Below are 16,740 nucleotides of genomic sequence, written 5' to 3'. Positions count from 1 at the left end.
ACCAACAATCACACGAACGCTCCAGAAATAATGGATAAAATGTACCATAAGGTACTGTACAACAATAATATATTAAAAAAATATTTTAAAAAATCAGGGACAGGTAGGAGGAAACAGTAAATGAGTTGGGCTATCTGTGATAGCTCCAAGTTATCCACTCTATTTCATTTTGGAGGCTTATCATTCACAATTTTAACAGATGAAGTGTGAGATCCCTATGATTTTTCATTAACCCCTTTACCAATTCACCACCATCTGTTAATTTGGAACAACTATGAATGCATAATTTCATTAGCTACTTTTGCATACACACAACATATGAGAAGCCAACGATTATAAAAGACAAGCACAGCTAGGTATATCGCCCAAAGACAAGATAGTATTTTTATAGGGGGAAAAAACAAAATGTCGTGCAAATTTTACAGACTGTTATGTTTTAAAAGCCACTAATGGAAAAAAAGGACAATGATTTGCAACAGTTGATTAAGGACTACACACTAAACTGACAAGCCCATCTTTTTACCATGTGGTCTTAACCAACACTTTATGAATTTTGTACAAAATGGTATAGACATCCGTTAAAAATTTAAAAACAAGTGCTAGATATTTGATGCACTTGACCATTCTTTTCTACAAACATCTGCATATTAAAAAATATTTTTGATTATTTAATGTCTAATATAGAGAGTGAGTATACAATTATTAAATAAAGGGTGGAGAGGGAGAGAGTTGTCCATCAGTTTTCTAGTCATGCACTATGAAATTTACAAGAGTATTTTTTTTCTCTACATAAGCTGCCTGGTTCATGCATTTTTTTCCAAGCCCAAAAATCTGTATTTTAAAGTTGTTACCCTTTTAGGATATTACAGACAGCTTCAACCTATAGCTCCAAACAAAAATGGATCTAGTGCACATCCTGGCTAAGACTTTGACATCATGGACATCCTTTTGTAGGGTACCTAGATTAGTTGAGAAAACAGGTTTGAACCAGTAGCACACCGATGTCACACACACACAACTTATATGCTTCATTTAAAGTGTTAGATCTGAAGCTGACAATAAGAACACAGATATTTGGAGGAAGAAATTGCCAGAGAAATCAGAGAACAAAAACTAATGTGTGTACAAGCACAAAACTACATGGAAATAGAATTTTCTGTGCTTTTAAAAACAAAACCTACTGTAACGTGGAGAGATGTAACTCCACACCACCACAGTCATTGTCATCATCATTATCAGCAGCAGTAGAATGAGATAATCCTTCTTTCCTTTTCTGCCATGTGTGTTTTTTTTAAGCCTAATAATGGTTACTTGCAGATGCTGATCAAACATGCAAGCAGATATCTGTTATTCAGTGTTGACAGTGCATGCCTAAGAAAGCACAATATCTGATATTGCCCTTCTGTTCCTCTACAAATATTTCACAGCCACAAAGTAAGTTGGTAGAAATAAAAGGTATTTTTTTTTGTGGGGAAGGGAAGGGCATGCAGTACAATAGCTCACAAATATTGCTAATAAAAGTGCGGGACAGTTCTGCAAACAGATCGCAAGTTCTGCTGCAGTTTCCAATCTGTCCTAATGGTGCATCTAATCCCACTTTGTCATGATCAGTAAATTCTGTCTGCTGGCCAAATCTGTCACTTGTAATGCACAGTAGTCAATCCCTACTGATCTGGACAAAGACAAGCAAGGATATCTTTAGAAATAATATGGCAATAACACGCCAACGACATCCAATTTTCCCCATGTGTCAAGTGATTGAGCAGATCAAGAAACAATAATGAATTCTGTCAAGACACTCAGTTGTATTACTTTCAATGCATACACTTGTAATATAACTGAAAGACCTTTTACATATCCAGTGGCAGGTAAAAGTAGCTAACAAGCAACCCTGGTCATGTAATAATTTTAGCAACTCTCTTGAAACAGAAAGCCAAAAATATAAAATCGGAATATTGTTGGTTACTAATAGTAGATAAAAAAAAAAGCTACATACTAAAAGCCCACGTGGAATATGCATTACAAAAACACCCAAAACAACTTAGAGTGAACACATATCACAAGGTCCACAAGTCTCAAATGCATTACCCATTTATAATGGTAAAATGTGTAATCCATTTTACACAGAAAAATGGTAAAACTTTCCGTTTTGATGAGTAAAAACAGTAATACTGCTTGCATGCACAAAGAGTGCAAGGGCACAGCAACACATTTCTTTCATTGGTTCCTTTCCCAAGATCTCTCTCTATTCAGCATGCACAAAGGCAAATGCCAGAGGCGTTGTTAGAATTGGATTCAAGAAACCTTGGCACGATATATGATACATGTTACACATTCTCTCTTTTGTTGATTTTAACAAGTTTCCAAACCTTCAAGATCAACACATCAAAGCTAGCTAATCCTTTCAAAGAATATAATATTGAATAAAAATTGGAAATTAAAAGCCACCATCAACTGAAATATATTTTTACTCACTGATATTCTAATCTGCCTCAACAGCTATGCATGTTGTTTGAAGAAATGTAATTCTATTAGTGATAAAAGAACTTCAGAAAATGTTACCTAAATGACTAACATTATAACTTAAAAAGCAATCATATGACCACACAAAAAATAGGGTCTGGGATGTTTTTTCACAATGCAACTGAAACTTTGCACTTAACAAGCAAAGACAACTGACAACACTTGAAGGAGGGAAAATAGTAACTCCCTGTCAACTAAAGACAAAAAGTACACTGGTAACATGAATCACGATTGACTAATCTATGCTCTGTGAAAGACCAAACCAAGGGACTTTTTATTAAAAAGGAGCACTGGGAATTATGATTGACTAACCAATGCTCTGTGAAAGACCAAACCAAGACGTTTTATTAAAAAGGAGCACTGGACTGATAATATCAATAATGTGAACCAGCTACATGTCCTCATTTTCTCAATACAAGCTTTAAGCAAGCAGTTCTTGTGAAAGATAAAAAGTTTACAAAATTAAAAGGGAAAAATAAAAACAGGAAATCAACCAAACTGCAAGAACATTTTAATTTAACACTTGAATGACAAAAAGTTATGCTGTATTTTGGTTTATACTTTTATATTTGGTGATTTGGGGAGGCCTTGCAGGATAAAATTATTGCAATCGATTGCAGAATTGATGATCCCTGGTTCAAAGTGTGTCTGCTCTGACCAATGGCTGAAAAACTGCCTAAACCCACCTAGCCACCTTTCAAAATAGGTACCCGATTTATTAGGGAAGGTAAAGGTAATGTGACCAGAGTTGTGATCCATCTTCCACATGCCATGCCTTAGAATGGGTGAACCTTTTATGTTGATTCAGCCTACAACCAGTATGCTCCAGGACTGTTTATCTTTACTATTATTTGATCTTTTAATGAAAAACCGTAAGAACCACAAAGATAGAGTGCTTACTCAAAATTCAGAGTACAGAAAATTTCCAATTTTGCTCTAGCAAAAGTTCAGATCCTAGTCAAATTCAAATAACAGCAAAATCCTAGACATTAACTGTCATAAAACAGCTAAGTTAAAAAAAAACAACAATCTTTTTCTGTGCATGGTAGTTGTTTTACAACACTTTGAATAACACAACATAAGTTTAATTATTAGTGTATGCATGTACAGGTACCTAAACGCCTAATCAATACCTAAATCAAGAGAAAACTTAGCAAAAATGTCAGAAGCATTTGGGAAACCCTTACCAATGAAAAGCTTCTTGATTTATAAGTTGCATCATTACAAATGCACTCAACGTAACTAAGATGTTTGCTATTTCTTTGCATGCTGGTACTCCTGAGTGATTTTTTGTTACACACCAGGGGTGATAGCTATGAAGTAAGAGTAAGTCACTGCTCTGGGCAACATGGGAAATTCAGGGCCAAGCGTTTTATCTCCAAATTTATAAAGCAGTATCTAGACCCCAAAAATGTTGTTTGAGCCCTAAAGCCATAGTTATAAAGTGGTTGCAGATGTCTTGTGATAAAGAAACATGAATTAGTGTCTGTGGGATCTAGACACTAATTTATAACTTTGAAAACAGGACGCTTTTCCTTAAGTTCCCCATTTTGCCCTGGGGAGACTTAGTTTCACTTCATAACTATGGCCCCAGTGGATATTTGGAATATTTACTATTTATTATATTGATTTTTGTTTAATATTAATTTTTATTTATTAATATCAATTTTTGCAAAATCATGTTAATCTCAGCTCTTGTTCTTGTTATCTGGTTCCTCTTTGTGTTTTCTGTATTTGATTTTATTCTTCGCTTAGTACAGTTGTTGACTCTTTTGTAGTTCATATGTTTTGTTTTCCTGTCCCTCGTATGCTGTCCATGTTTTGTTCTTGTTCTTGCATCATTTAATGAATATCCACGGTAATGCCATTTTAATATTCTCTTGTTAACAATACATTTAATTCACTGAACAGTACTTGCCATATACCAGTGTACACTGAAACTAGTTCACTGCTTGATGAGAATGTACATGCCTCTATCATTCTTAAGTTTAAAAAAAAGAAAAGATTCAGACTGATATTGTGGTAAAGGAAAATTAAGTCATGCTGATAAAACTGGTTAATTCAGCACTGACTACAAACCTTAGATTAAGGTTTGCGGGAAGCCAACATGATTAAATGCTTGCTTTCAAAAAGTGCACGTGTACACAGAAACAATTTGTCTTGCCAAAAACCTCACCTTAACAAGAAATAAATGGGGAAGAAATGTTTGCCTTAGCATCTGCACAATAGTGGACTAAATATTTTTTAAAAACTTAATTACCTGGTATTCTTGAAGACAAAGCTTATATTATAAGCTGTAGAAAACCTGAGTGTTTTAATAAGCATCTATTGCAGTGCTTTCCAGAAAATAAGCATAAAAAATGCTATTACCACTATAAACAATGTTCACAGTCACAGGTAAAGGGATTTAACTGTGAGTGGGAAACAAAAAATTCCAAGTCACCTTTATTTTCATAAAAATATTGTAGCATCTCATGATACCAAGATATGACAGTCAGGAAATTGTGTATTCCTCTACAGTCACTCTTCATCAAAGGTAGCAAATGAAATTTATTTGAGGAGGAGAGACAGGAGAAGCTAGAGAGGAAAATGAAAAACTTTCTCACCCTTGCTCCTCCATCAGCTCCTGCATCTCCATGCACTTGAGTTCAACTCGTCGCTTGCGGTCATGGTACAGGATGTCTGCATTGGGCTGCCTGTTAAGCTGCTTCTCCAATCGTGCAACATCCTCTTCTGTTCGATAATCAACACGATCTTTCTGACGCTTTACGGACGACAAATTTCGCTGCACAAAGCCATTTGTGCCACTGCCCCTAGGAGTTGTTAATCCAATCCCATTGTACATGATGATGAAATTGTTAATTTAACATGCACTGGTGCTGGTTGTACGTGTTTGCTGCCTTGGTGTACCTCTGCAAACAAAGAAGTTATAAACCATAAATACGATTTTCTTCTTTACAAACAAATTCAGTCCAGTATGTTGATGTGCTATGTTTTGTTAGAACTGTTGCCATTTGGTACAGCAATACTGTCTCAAGAATTTCTTTATGAACTAACATTTTTGAACCTGTTTTGTACCATATCTACCTATCTCTGGAGAAAAGGGAGATATTTATTTCCTTTAATATGTTTGGAAGCACCATGTCTGCTATAAAGTAGCATAATGTTAAAATTATAGTCAAATCACTTTTCTTGCACATACTTATGTTCAGTTTCCCCATGTCATCTTTCATCTGCTGTTTTCACAAACTCTCTTATGCGCAATGCTTTAGTGCTGTCAACATTAATTATATATGAGAAGGAACATTTGGTGCATATCAGTACCCCTCTTTAAGTGTGAAACAAACAGCCGTACATCTGGAAAGTTTTTTTTAAAAAAAAAAAAGGTTTTGGTGTGCCTAATAAGCAGAGGTTCATAGCTACAGTACCTGTTTAATTATCCTAAGATCAATATCATTAGTGTCTGTGTGTCTGGAACACATATAACATAAGAAATTTAAAGCTGTGCCCAATGAGACTACAAATTTTGGTGTCTATGGAACTGAATTCTTTTCAATGAAGAGAGGGGACAGTTGTTTTGACCATTTACCAATTCAATCATGCATGATTCTATCTGACCACATCCAGGAACTATCTGACCATAGATTACAGAAGCTACATGGTCTCTTTGATCTATATGAGGACAGAAAATCACTCCTTCCCACCCATACTGGTTTCTAATAACATTAACTCTAAACAAATCGTTAAAAGTTGTGCAGACAAAAAAAAAAATCTGGAATAATATAAATAAATATACATCAGATTTCTTTTAAACCTGGCTTTATATTCAGTTATACTGGCCTCAGTAAACTTTAGGCAAATCTCACATTTACAGGAGGATGAAAAAGAAAATTTGGAAAGCATGGAGCAGCCTATATTTACATGAAAGTGGCATATGATGATGATGTAGTTTTATAGCGCGCTAGTATCCGCATCACAAAGATGCGCTCAATGCGCGGTGATCCCAGCAGCCACCAAACTGCAGGTCAAATGATAACTTCAAATAAGTTTAAACAAGTGAGTCTTAAGATTTTTCTTGAAAGATCCAGTACTATCAGACTCCTTGGTCGAGAGGGGAAGCGAGTTCCACTACATACGGAGCTACATTGGAGAAGGATCTAAATCCCGCAGTCTTCTTGTTAGTATTCCCTGACAAAACAATGAGAGAAAGGGGCACAAACCAATCTAAGGCATTAGGTCCAAACTATGTCCTTCAGGATATATTTAAAACTAATATTTGGCATGATAACTTCAACATGTCAACATGAACACGGACAAATTCTTGTATGAATTACATCTTTGTGCTTTAAAAGGAATGCTTATAGAACCAAAAAAACTCATTATCATAACAATGATAATGAGCAATAGCTCATTAATCTCACCCACATACACACACAAACTTATATATATATCTCACCTATACACAAGATATACCCCCTTTTCATACATATGCATATATAAAAATATGTAAACATATGTGCACACATACTAATAAGTGGCTACATCATGTTTTAGTACTGAGCATTTGGATGACAAAGGGAATAAAGCTGTGACTGTTACATTTAACAAGGTGGTTTCTAAAGCATCTGGAGGAAAACGGGAAGAAAATACTGAGAATAGAGATGCCTGTCATCTTGAATGATTTTGCAGGCTACAGCAGACTATAATGTACTGAAAAAATGTTATTTGGACTCTGCAACTGGTAAAGGTATTTTAGGCTACAAGTGTGTAAGTGTTTAGAACGAGAATATAAAGTTTCATGCAAATGGAGCTCTTCACCAAAAGGTATTGCATCTGAAGCTTGTATTTAAACTATCTTCAAACTAACTCTTTGCAGAGGTTGAACTGACTTGAACAGTGGTCACAATGTCCACATGAAAGCCAGTTATGTGCCATAACCTATGATAGTAAAGCCTGTTAGTAAATAAGTAGTTTTACCAATGCTTACACTGACAGAAACATGGTAATGCCCAAATCATTACTTTTCCAAAACCCTTTAGCATTCTTGATAAGAAGCAAGTTATTTCTATAGCTTAAAGTTTTGCACATAACTTCTATAATCAATGTTTGTAGTAATGTTTTTCCCCAAAACAAACAAGTCAAAGGGGAAAGAACTCTTCCACCTCTGGTTACGGTCAAGAAGGATATGGTGTATGTGATACACACATTTTTTCAAAGACAGTTCTGCAGGAAACACAGGCTAACAGCATGTTTAAAAAAAATCCATGTTATAATGAACAGAAAATTATGAAGCTACATAGATTAAAGATTTCATGAAAGTCTCTTAATCTAAATACAGACTAAAATAAAGTGCTCAAGCTGTCAGCAACCTTAAAATATTTACTATTAAGTTCTAAAATTCTCACAGAAGCTTAGGTCACTCATTATACCTAAGTGCATCCGAAACTACTAAAGTAAAGAAAAATACCTCTTGTATTGAATACTGAATACAGTCAAATCTCGCTACTATGCCACCTACCGGGACCGAGCAAAAGTGGCATAGTAGCGAGAGTGGCATAGTAGCGAGGGTTCGTAAAAACAGCTTTATTTGCTCAAGTTATCCGTCAGTCCAAAGCTCTCAAGAATCGTCTGCTGGCACTAGCTGTCTCCTCTCATTCTCTCCCTCACCTCTTCATCCTACACCCCTCCCAACCACATCCGCGCACCTGCATCCTGTTGCTAATCGACCCCCTTCCGCTCTCCCTCTGTCATGGGGCTGTCACCCGGCCCGCGACCACCCCCTCATCGCCAGCCTCCACCCTCCCTGTGTGCATGCTATGTTCCATCCCACCTAACTGCGATGCCCCACACGACTTTATACATGTAATAATCGAGCACTGTGCAGAATTTCACAACTTGTGTCTTTTAACAGCCACACAATAGTGGCATAGTAGCGAGAGTAGGTGGTGGCATAGTAAATTTATTTTGCATTGAATTTATAGTCGGGACCGAGCAAAAGTGGTATAATACTGAGAGTGGCATAGTAGTGAGATTTGACTGTATTAAACATACCCTTTTACATGTATTCAAAATGTACACACATGCATGTCTTTGAAAATGATACAACATTGAGCACCATGTTTTTACTCAATCCAACAGTGTCATTACACCTCTGCAAAAGAAGTCAGTTTCACCCTGCCTAACATCCAAAAACTTCCGGAACAACAGTCCTTCTAGCCACCCATTTGACTAATATTGTTAATATAAAAAATAACCACATACTTCTTAATAATCATCCTTCTTTTATCAGCTGTTTTTCTACTAAACTCAGACTAAACACCGTATTTGTAAATGAGAAAGTTGTTAGCTACAAACATTTCAGCCTTTTTTTAAAAACATAATTATAGCTAATGCTATATTCTCTATGTGGCCTAATTATAATGATCTACATCAAAAATACATAGTCATTGCATGCCACTGAAGTTATTCAATTTATGGACCAAACGGACCTTTATTGCATTATTATTTAGCTATTAGAATATTAAATTAACATCCATATGCCACAATAGAAGACTATTGTAGACTATAAGCTTTACTCAGAAGCTAAACAGCATCAACTCTGGGACCAGTGGAGTGGAAACAAGTGTACCTGACAACAGCAAAGTCATTATTTAAGTGAGGAAACGAGGTCAATTATTACTCAGCAGTTGCTACCTACTGATGTAGCTGAATAAATTGAAGAGAAAAACTTTAAACTACAGAATATACGTGCATTTTAATGTGAGTTTTCAACACGCGGACTCTCGTTCAAGTGAGCTTGAACTTGAGCAAATAGGCTACCCAATCTAACGGTTCGTCATTAAAGGGGTAAATTATATATGCACATAGCTGATAGACAAATCTGAAAATTCTATCGTTAAAATATATGTAATATATGTTGTTTTCGTGTTCATTCGTACGACGTGTCTATTGAAACGGAAGCATGGACCATACTCAAGAAGAAATTCGGTCTTTACTCCCGAAGTAGAAGCGTAATTACATACATTTTACTTTATCATTTAAAATAAGAATGGCTGCTGCTTAAAACTAATCTTTATAAATTTATTGATTACTTACGATGTTTTCTGGGTATTTACAGAAAGGCTTAGTGTCTGTTTTAATTCTTCAATGTTTTGGTCGTCTGGATAAGCACATTAATTTATTCATGTCTCGTTGCGCATGTTGCACGGAAATGACGGTTATTTCCGGGTTGCAATCGGGAACTAATTACCGACTGCATCAAAATAAGAATTCGATCAGAATACACAAAAAACAAAGTTTTTAGGGATAGTATGCTGTCACATTTTTATATGGTAAATATTGAGACTTTGTTTCTAAGTGCTATCACTATTACTTTTTCAGATTCCCAAAAGGTATTTTTTAAAAACCCAAAGCAGAGATATCTGAAATGTTTTGCTTATCAGAATTGTTTACTGTCTTCAATGCATATATGTACTCGAATCACATTTGGGAAGACACCGTGCAGATGGCAAGTATTGAAGAAAGCCACCAAGGAATTTACATAGCAGCCAGATTGTTATTTTAAAGAAGCAAGCTAGAGGGAGAAAAGCAAAGAATATACCTAACGAATTGGTCAAGGTCTAGATCAACAACAACAACCGCGCGCCCCATCGGTGAGCTACAAGGGGGGACAGCGACAAATGTGATATTGGAGCCCAACCCTGAAGCTGAAAGCAGGAACTTTTATTAGTTTCGTTGAATGTCTGCACATTAGACCAGTGCTGATACTAGTCAAGACATGAATAAATACACTTGAACAACTTTTTGGAAGACACATGCCATAAACCTAATTTTAATCTATTAAAAAAAAAAGTAAAATCGTATCACCGATTCATTAGAGGTAGCTCATTAATTGCACAGAACTCTAAGCCCTTCTCATCTCTGTTTTAATCAGCTTAGAGAAAACGAAACTTCGTTGTCTATATGCTCGACTCATCTCCTCACTATTCATGGGTTCGTTCCCCTTACCTTAAGCCATTTAACATGGCGTCATGCATACCCTCCAGAAACAGCTTGCAACATAGCTTCTGAATGCTTGTGTATTGTGACTTGCTGTTTGTATGTGGGTCTAATTTATTGTCTTTGACCTATGACATACATACGACAGGTGAACATAATGGTCTGAGAACTGGTACATGGGAATGTAATTAGAGTGTTGTTTAACTGCATTCTAGAACAAAAATGTAATTCCAACTTTTTGTTTGTAGGAATGGTACATCATATCTAGTAAAAGGATACTTTAGAATGAGAATACTCAATGTTAACACACATTAGGAAGGGACTGGGATAAGAAAGCCATTACTGGAGTTACAAACCTCTTCCCTCTACCACCCCTCCCACCAAAAGGAAAAAAAACAACAACCTAATGATCCTCAGGTGTTCTGATCATGCTACAGATTTTTTATTTATCAAATAGACACACACTGTAGCATATTAAAACAGGAAAACATCCTTTCCCTAAAATGAAAAAATGGAAAAAAATTCAACACAAAGTCTGTAAACAATCCACATATAAGTACAAGTAAAATAAAATTTATTTTTGCATGGTATAATTTACACATCTGAAATATGAACACAGCTGAGAGTAATGAAAAAAAAAATGAAATGAAACACTTCAAGAAGTGTTTTCCCCATCTGCATTTATAAAATTACACTTATTAACACACCACACAGCCATGAGTGGTTATAGGCATGTAAAACACTCCCATTACCTGATGGGGATACATACTGTGAAAATAGCTGTGACAAACAGTTCCGATTCATAAAAAGTCACATCTCCAAAGCAGCATTTTTTTTTTAAATATCTGAGCTAAGCAGATGCCTCTAAACCAAATTTTTTTCCCTCAATAAATCTTTTAAAGGATTAAAAACTAGTGGAAGAAACTAAGTAGCAAAGCTATAAAAAGAATACTTTTCTGTTCCTCTTAGAAATAAACTTTACGTTTCATGATTCTACACAAATTTGTTTTAATATTAGCGTAAATATTTGTAACACGAGGTACCTCTGTTCATCACATACATTTGTACTTGCTGTACTTCTGAAGTTAAAAATGGTAATTTTCTTCAAGTCGGAAATCTTTCATTAATAACTAAAATCTCCCACTAGCAAACACTTGAAAAAAAAAAAGCAATTTTGGATGTTAACTTTCCTGACAACTAATAAATAGCACATTTGTATAGTGCCTTTTTCCAGCATAAGCTGGACTCAAGGAGCTTAAAATATAAATACACAGACATAAGATTAATGGTCTCAAAACAAAGAGTTCATTGTTTTCAAGGTGAATGCCGTTGACATAGATGCAGTCACTAAAGCTCAGTTATACTTCCAGCTGTGGCTGGTAGTTGTAGTGGAATAGTGGTAATGGCACCAGTAACATAAAGTTGTTCATTGTTGGCATACATATGACTTGTCAAGAGGTCACACGAACAGTGGCAGTGAAGAAAATAGATGAAGCAGAAGGCAGGATTGTAGATGAGATCAGAGAATCCAGTTCATGCTTGTTGACTTGCATACATCCAGAATCTAAAGCAGGGAGAATGTTACAAGGAAAATGGACCATAGGTAGAGCAGAAAGTATTAAAGGCCTGCAGGGTAGTGATGATTTAAATCAGCAAATGAAAATCCAGGAGCTGAGATGATGTAGACAGCATTTGAGACCGTTAGATGATGAAGACAAAAATGGGCCACAGGCTCAGGAAACAGTCGCAGCTAAAAGGCAACAAAAGCACAGATTAACAGTAGTCAGTAGATACCAAACACCAAGAAAACCCGAAGGCACTATGAAAGAAAACAGAGAACAAGTCCCCTTCAGCCAGTAAGGTGAAGGGACATCACTCAACAGGTATGCAACTATTTGCTGCAGACACCTATGATCAAATTAATTTATAAAGCAGTGAGTGAACATCTGAGAAGGTTAAATTAGTTTGCATAATTCAAGTGTTTTCAAATTAAAAAAAAAAGAACTATTACAAATGAAATACACTAAAATATTTGTACCACAGTAAAGAACATTGCCCCACGATGACAAAAACAACATAACTTGTGAAATACTCTCAAAAAACTTTTATTTTAGAAATCTTAATAGTACTAAAGAGATACACAAATTATAGTGTTAACAATGCATTTAATCAAAACTGGTTGAAGTATGTCCTGTGTGTAGGAATATTGCACATAGATCAAGACTCCCTTCTGAGATTGTTCAAATTTTCAATATGCAAATTATGAGGAAAACTCCAAAGATCCTAAAGTACACATTCATACATATATTATGACGAAATCAAACTAATTGTTATCTGAATACACAAGTGCTGCAAAAGTTCACATGGATATCTACACTTCATACCTTCACAAATGTCAAAACAGTTCGTAAAATGTTCTGTGAACTAGCAACAGAACATTTTTAATATTATCAATCTTGTTATTTATTTAGCTGTCCCTCTCTACAGTTGTGGGTGTTCTTTGAAGAATTAAGATTTTTATTTGCTGCTTCTCTGACTATGAACTATTGATGGGATCTTTGTTAATGCAGAAGCATTCAGTAAATCCCTCAGTAAGAAAGTGTTAAATAAATCATGCTTGTATGATGATAATATTCACATAAATAAGTTATGTTTTAACAGTTGAGATTAATAATATTGGCTGCATGGCTTGACAAAAATGTACATGATGTTTTTGTTGCAAACGTTATATAAAATACACACATTTGGAAAGAGATGAAACCCATAGGGCCAATAAAATTGACTGTGGCAAATTGCATGTAGGCCTAGTTTTAGAATGTATAAGAGGGCAGATCTTGATAAAAGGAGTCTTGAATATATTGCTGGATTTTTCAGGAAGTTTAAAGGAAATGTTAAGAATGTGTAGTTTAAAGGCCAAACTTCTAATATTTCAACTCAGGAAAAGGAGGTGAGAAGCACACCTTGTGTCAGCTGCCGTAGTGGTCATGCTTTGCTAATTGGTTCCATCTGGTCCCAACAAGTACCCTCACCCCTCCACCCCAGGTCAACCAATCGTTCCTACCTATAGTAGAAGTTCAGCCTTTAACTTGCAATATCATTTATCAGGCATTTGTAAGATATTTCATGGAAGACAGAGATATTAGAAAACAGACTCCTTTTAGGGATACATTTAAGATGTCTAAAGAACCAAATTACTACAAAAATCTCATTTAGCTGCTGGAAATTTTACCTGTTTACTACTGTTCTTACAACATTGATACACAATCTTTATGTAGCAGGCATTGACAGCAGAATGTTTTTGCTGTTATTAAAAAGCTTTCAGAAAAAAGAAGGGTACCTGAAGGGTACATCCATAGATGATTTAACACCACAGCAGTGATCCACAAGTTAGGTGAAAAATGGTTGGTAGGTACCACTGCTGTGAAGAACATGTTTGAAAAACAGTAGCATGGACATCTTCTGATAAATGAAGAAGCTATAGCATACCACCTCTCTTTCTGGCACTACAACTGCTAAGTAGTAATAATAATAAAAAGCGATTACAAAGTGTATCGTCTTATTGAGTACCAAGCTCAATGCATGTCCCCAAAGAAAATGACAAAAAAGACATTAAATCCGAAAATTATCATAGTTGTGTGGAGTGAAAGGAAAAAAGATGGCCTCAGCCTGGTATTTTTTCCTATTTCAAGGTTAAATAGTTCAGATCTGTGTGCCATAAATCAGTGACATACTACTTACTCCAAACCAAAAGAAGAAAAGTGTGCAAAGAACATAATTTGTAGTCCCAATACCTAAAGCAGACACTACATCCCTAGAAAATATGTATTCCATACAAATTCCACAGAATTCTGTAGGATTTATATGGCATGTTGCAGCAGCCATATCAAACATCAAAACCACAGATCAACAGCCAAAACGAAGCCTGCAGACCTGTGTTGACAAAGGTGTCTCTCAGTCAAAAGAAAGTAAAAACCACCAAGATGGAATGAGGAATCGCATCCAGACATCCAGGCAGGATTAATCCGAAACACAAACATGAGGTCCAGTCAAAGAACAAATCAGGCAAGACAAAAAGAGTAGTCCCCTAGCATGCTACTACTAACACTGAAAGTGGAATGTGTGCCATCCCTTTTTAGAGCATGAGCAACTGAAAACTAAAGTAAGAAGTCATAAACACAAAAAGTGTATCTGGTTCATTCAAAATATTTAGAACTGCGTATCTGGTCTGGATGTATGCAATACACATCATGTAGCCTTATAATTGTTATACATTCTTGCCAGTATGTGCAAAAGAAACATAGTAATAAGTTTTAAAAAGAAATCTTGCATAAAACATAAAATCATAAATGGCACATTGGTCTGTTATCACTTGTTAATTTCAAATTATGATTCTAACTTTGAAAGAACAGAAATTTTAATGAGAAGCTCTCATGCAATTACACTGTACATTGATGGTTCTGCTGTTTGGTAGTGGTTTGATATTTCTGTACATACAAATTAAGTCAACATGATGACACAGCAATTCATTTTGAAGTGCGTGTGCTCTAACAATCATCCGCATGCCTCTCAAACATTCTTTCAAATATGTGTTCAAGTCACAAAAACAGCATCTGATGCAAAGTGAAAAAGACATAACTTTATGTTTAAATCATTCTGACATATAAATCCAATTTATAAAGTTTTTCTGGAGCATATGGTTCCTATTAATTTGCTATGAAAAATTAAAACCCAAATCAGCCATCTTTAGGGAGTGGGGCATAAGGGGGAGTTGGAAAGGGAATGGGTTTGAGGGTGTATCTTTTACCATTTAAAAGCAGAGTAAGTCATCAGCCTTCCCTTTAAATATTACGGTAGAAAAAGAAATTAGTCTGTGAAGTTTTTTCTTCAACAGTCTTCATTTGTTGGGGTTTTCAAATAACAAAAATTAGATATTGGACATATTTTTCAATTTTAATTTAAAACAAGAGCACTCAAAAAGACCTATGTTAACAAAGATCAAACAACCCAAAATTATGACTTCAAAAATCCAGTCAGGTGTTGTCAGGCACAGACTGAATGTTAACAAAATTATTTTATCAGCAGACCATGAAAAAAGCAACTTTTTGGCTTAAGTTTAAGGTTGAGAATTTGCATAATACTGTTTAACTGCTCATTCAATTAACTGAGTTAACACCTCAAAAATAATTAATTAGAAATGAGTCAATCCAAATGTGATATTGAAAGATCTACACCTCAAAACTACTTTGTTGTTCTTAAAACCATTATGATATATTCTTGTTTTTGTTTTTTGTTTTTTTTTGTTTTGTTTTTTTTGCCCAGCTATATCATTTAACGTTAACAGCACATATACCTTTCGCACAAGCTCGCTCTTTCACACACACACACACACAGATAAAGATACAAGCATGCACACCTACAAAAATATTTCAACACATCTCAAAGGTATAAGGAAATGTTCATTAAAGTCCTATAATATTAATCATCTGCAAGCTTTGTTGCTGTTAAGAGCATTGCTATCTTGAACTTGAACTACATTTCACAGTTTAAAAGAATTGCAACATAATACATTCAGATATGATGAAAGTATCTATCTTTAATATAGTTATAAGAAAAATTTGCTCAATGTGAAGATAATTGTTTTACAAAGCCAGGGCCTATTTTCTGGAGCATCAGACATAATTTGAAGACACAAGATTTCGACTAATAGTTGACATACGAAGAAACCAGCAGCATATATATAAAATTTTGTCAGAATCAGCTACATGCTTTAGACATCTCAATCATCTCAGACTATGGCATTTCTCTAAATGAAATTGCAACATAACAAGAGTTCCAAATCTAAAGATGTCTACAAAAGTTTTTCTTGCCGTGTACTCTGTAGGCCCTTCAGTTTTCAGCCCTTTTTTAAAGTGATTGTGTCCCCTGAAGTTTTCCAAAAGATGACATACAAATAACTAGAAAGAAAACCTAAGATGCAGTCTTCCAAAGAAAAACTCAGACATTGCCATTCACTTGTGCTGCCTGCTTGCCTAGTTGCTCCTGCATCTTTGCCAACATTGCCTGCATACGCTGAATCTGCAGATGTAAACAGCAAGCCAGTATTAACATCTCAGAAACCTTTATAGTAACAAGCTGTTTATTCTTAGACAAAGTGACACTGATTAAAATCTATGATTTCTTGCCAGAGAGAATGCAGTTTTGTAACAGTTGCAAATTTTA

At 35.3% G+C, this 16,740-nt stretch overlaps 2 protein-coding genes across 7 annotated transcripts in view; both read right to left on the bottom strand.

The window, feature by feature from the left end:
* The window catches only part of LOC112562822 (serine/arginine repetitive matrix protein 2-like), a 41,121-nt gene extending 31,374 nt beyond the window's left edge, over positions 1 to 9,747 (bottom strand). For 4 of the 5 annotated variants that reach the window (XM_025236348.1, XM_025236350.1, XM_025236351.1 and 1 more), the window contains exons 1-2: positions 9,619 to 9,747; positions 5,130 to 5,435 (exon numbers count right to left, since the gene is read on the bottom strand). In XM_025236348.1, coding sequence (XP_025092133.1) covers positions 5,130 to 5,368 — 239 coding nt within the window. In that variant the 5' untranslated portion in view covers positions 5,369 to 5,435; positions 9,619 to 9,747. Of the gene's footprint in view, positions 1 to 5,129; positions 5,436 to 9,618 lie in introns of those variants that run through there. The other variant, XM_025236349.1, reaches the window with a different exon arrangement.
* Positions 9,748 to 11,078: 1,331 nt separating this feature from the next.
* The window catches only part of LOC112562299 (septin-2-like), a 37,316-nt gene continuing 31,654 nt past the window's right edge, over positions 11,079 to 16,740 (bottom strand). For both annotated transcript variants that reach the window (XM_025235465.1, XM_025235464.1), the window contains one exon: positions 11,079 to 16,596. In XM_025235465.1, coding sequence (XP_025091250.1) covers positions 16,516 to 16,596 — 81 coding nt within the window. In that variant the 3' untranslated portion in view covers positions 11,079 to 16,515. The remainder of the gene's footprint in view (positions 16,597 to 16,740) is intronic.

The sequence above is a fragment of the Pomacea canaliculata genome, linkage group LG4, assembly GCF_003073045.1.
Source record: "Pomacea canaliculata isolate SZHN2017 linkage group LG4, ASM307304v1, whole genome shotgun sequence".
NCBI classification, from domain to species: Eukaryota; Metazoa; Mollusca; class Gastropoda; order Architaenioglossa; family Ampullariidae; genus Pomacea; species Pomacea canaliculata.
The sequence above is the reverse complement of the archived record's forward strand: the minus strand, read 5'-3'. Positions and strand labels throughout refer to the sequence as shown.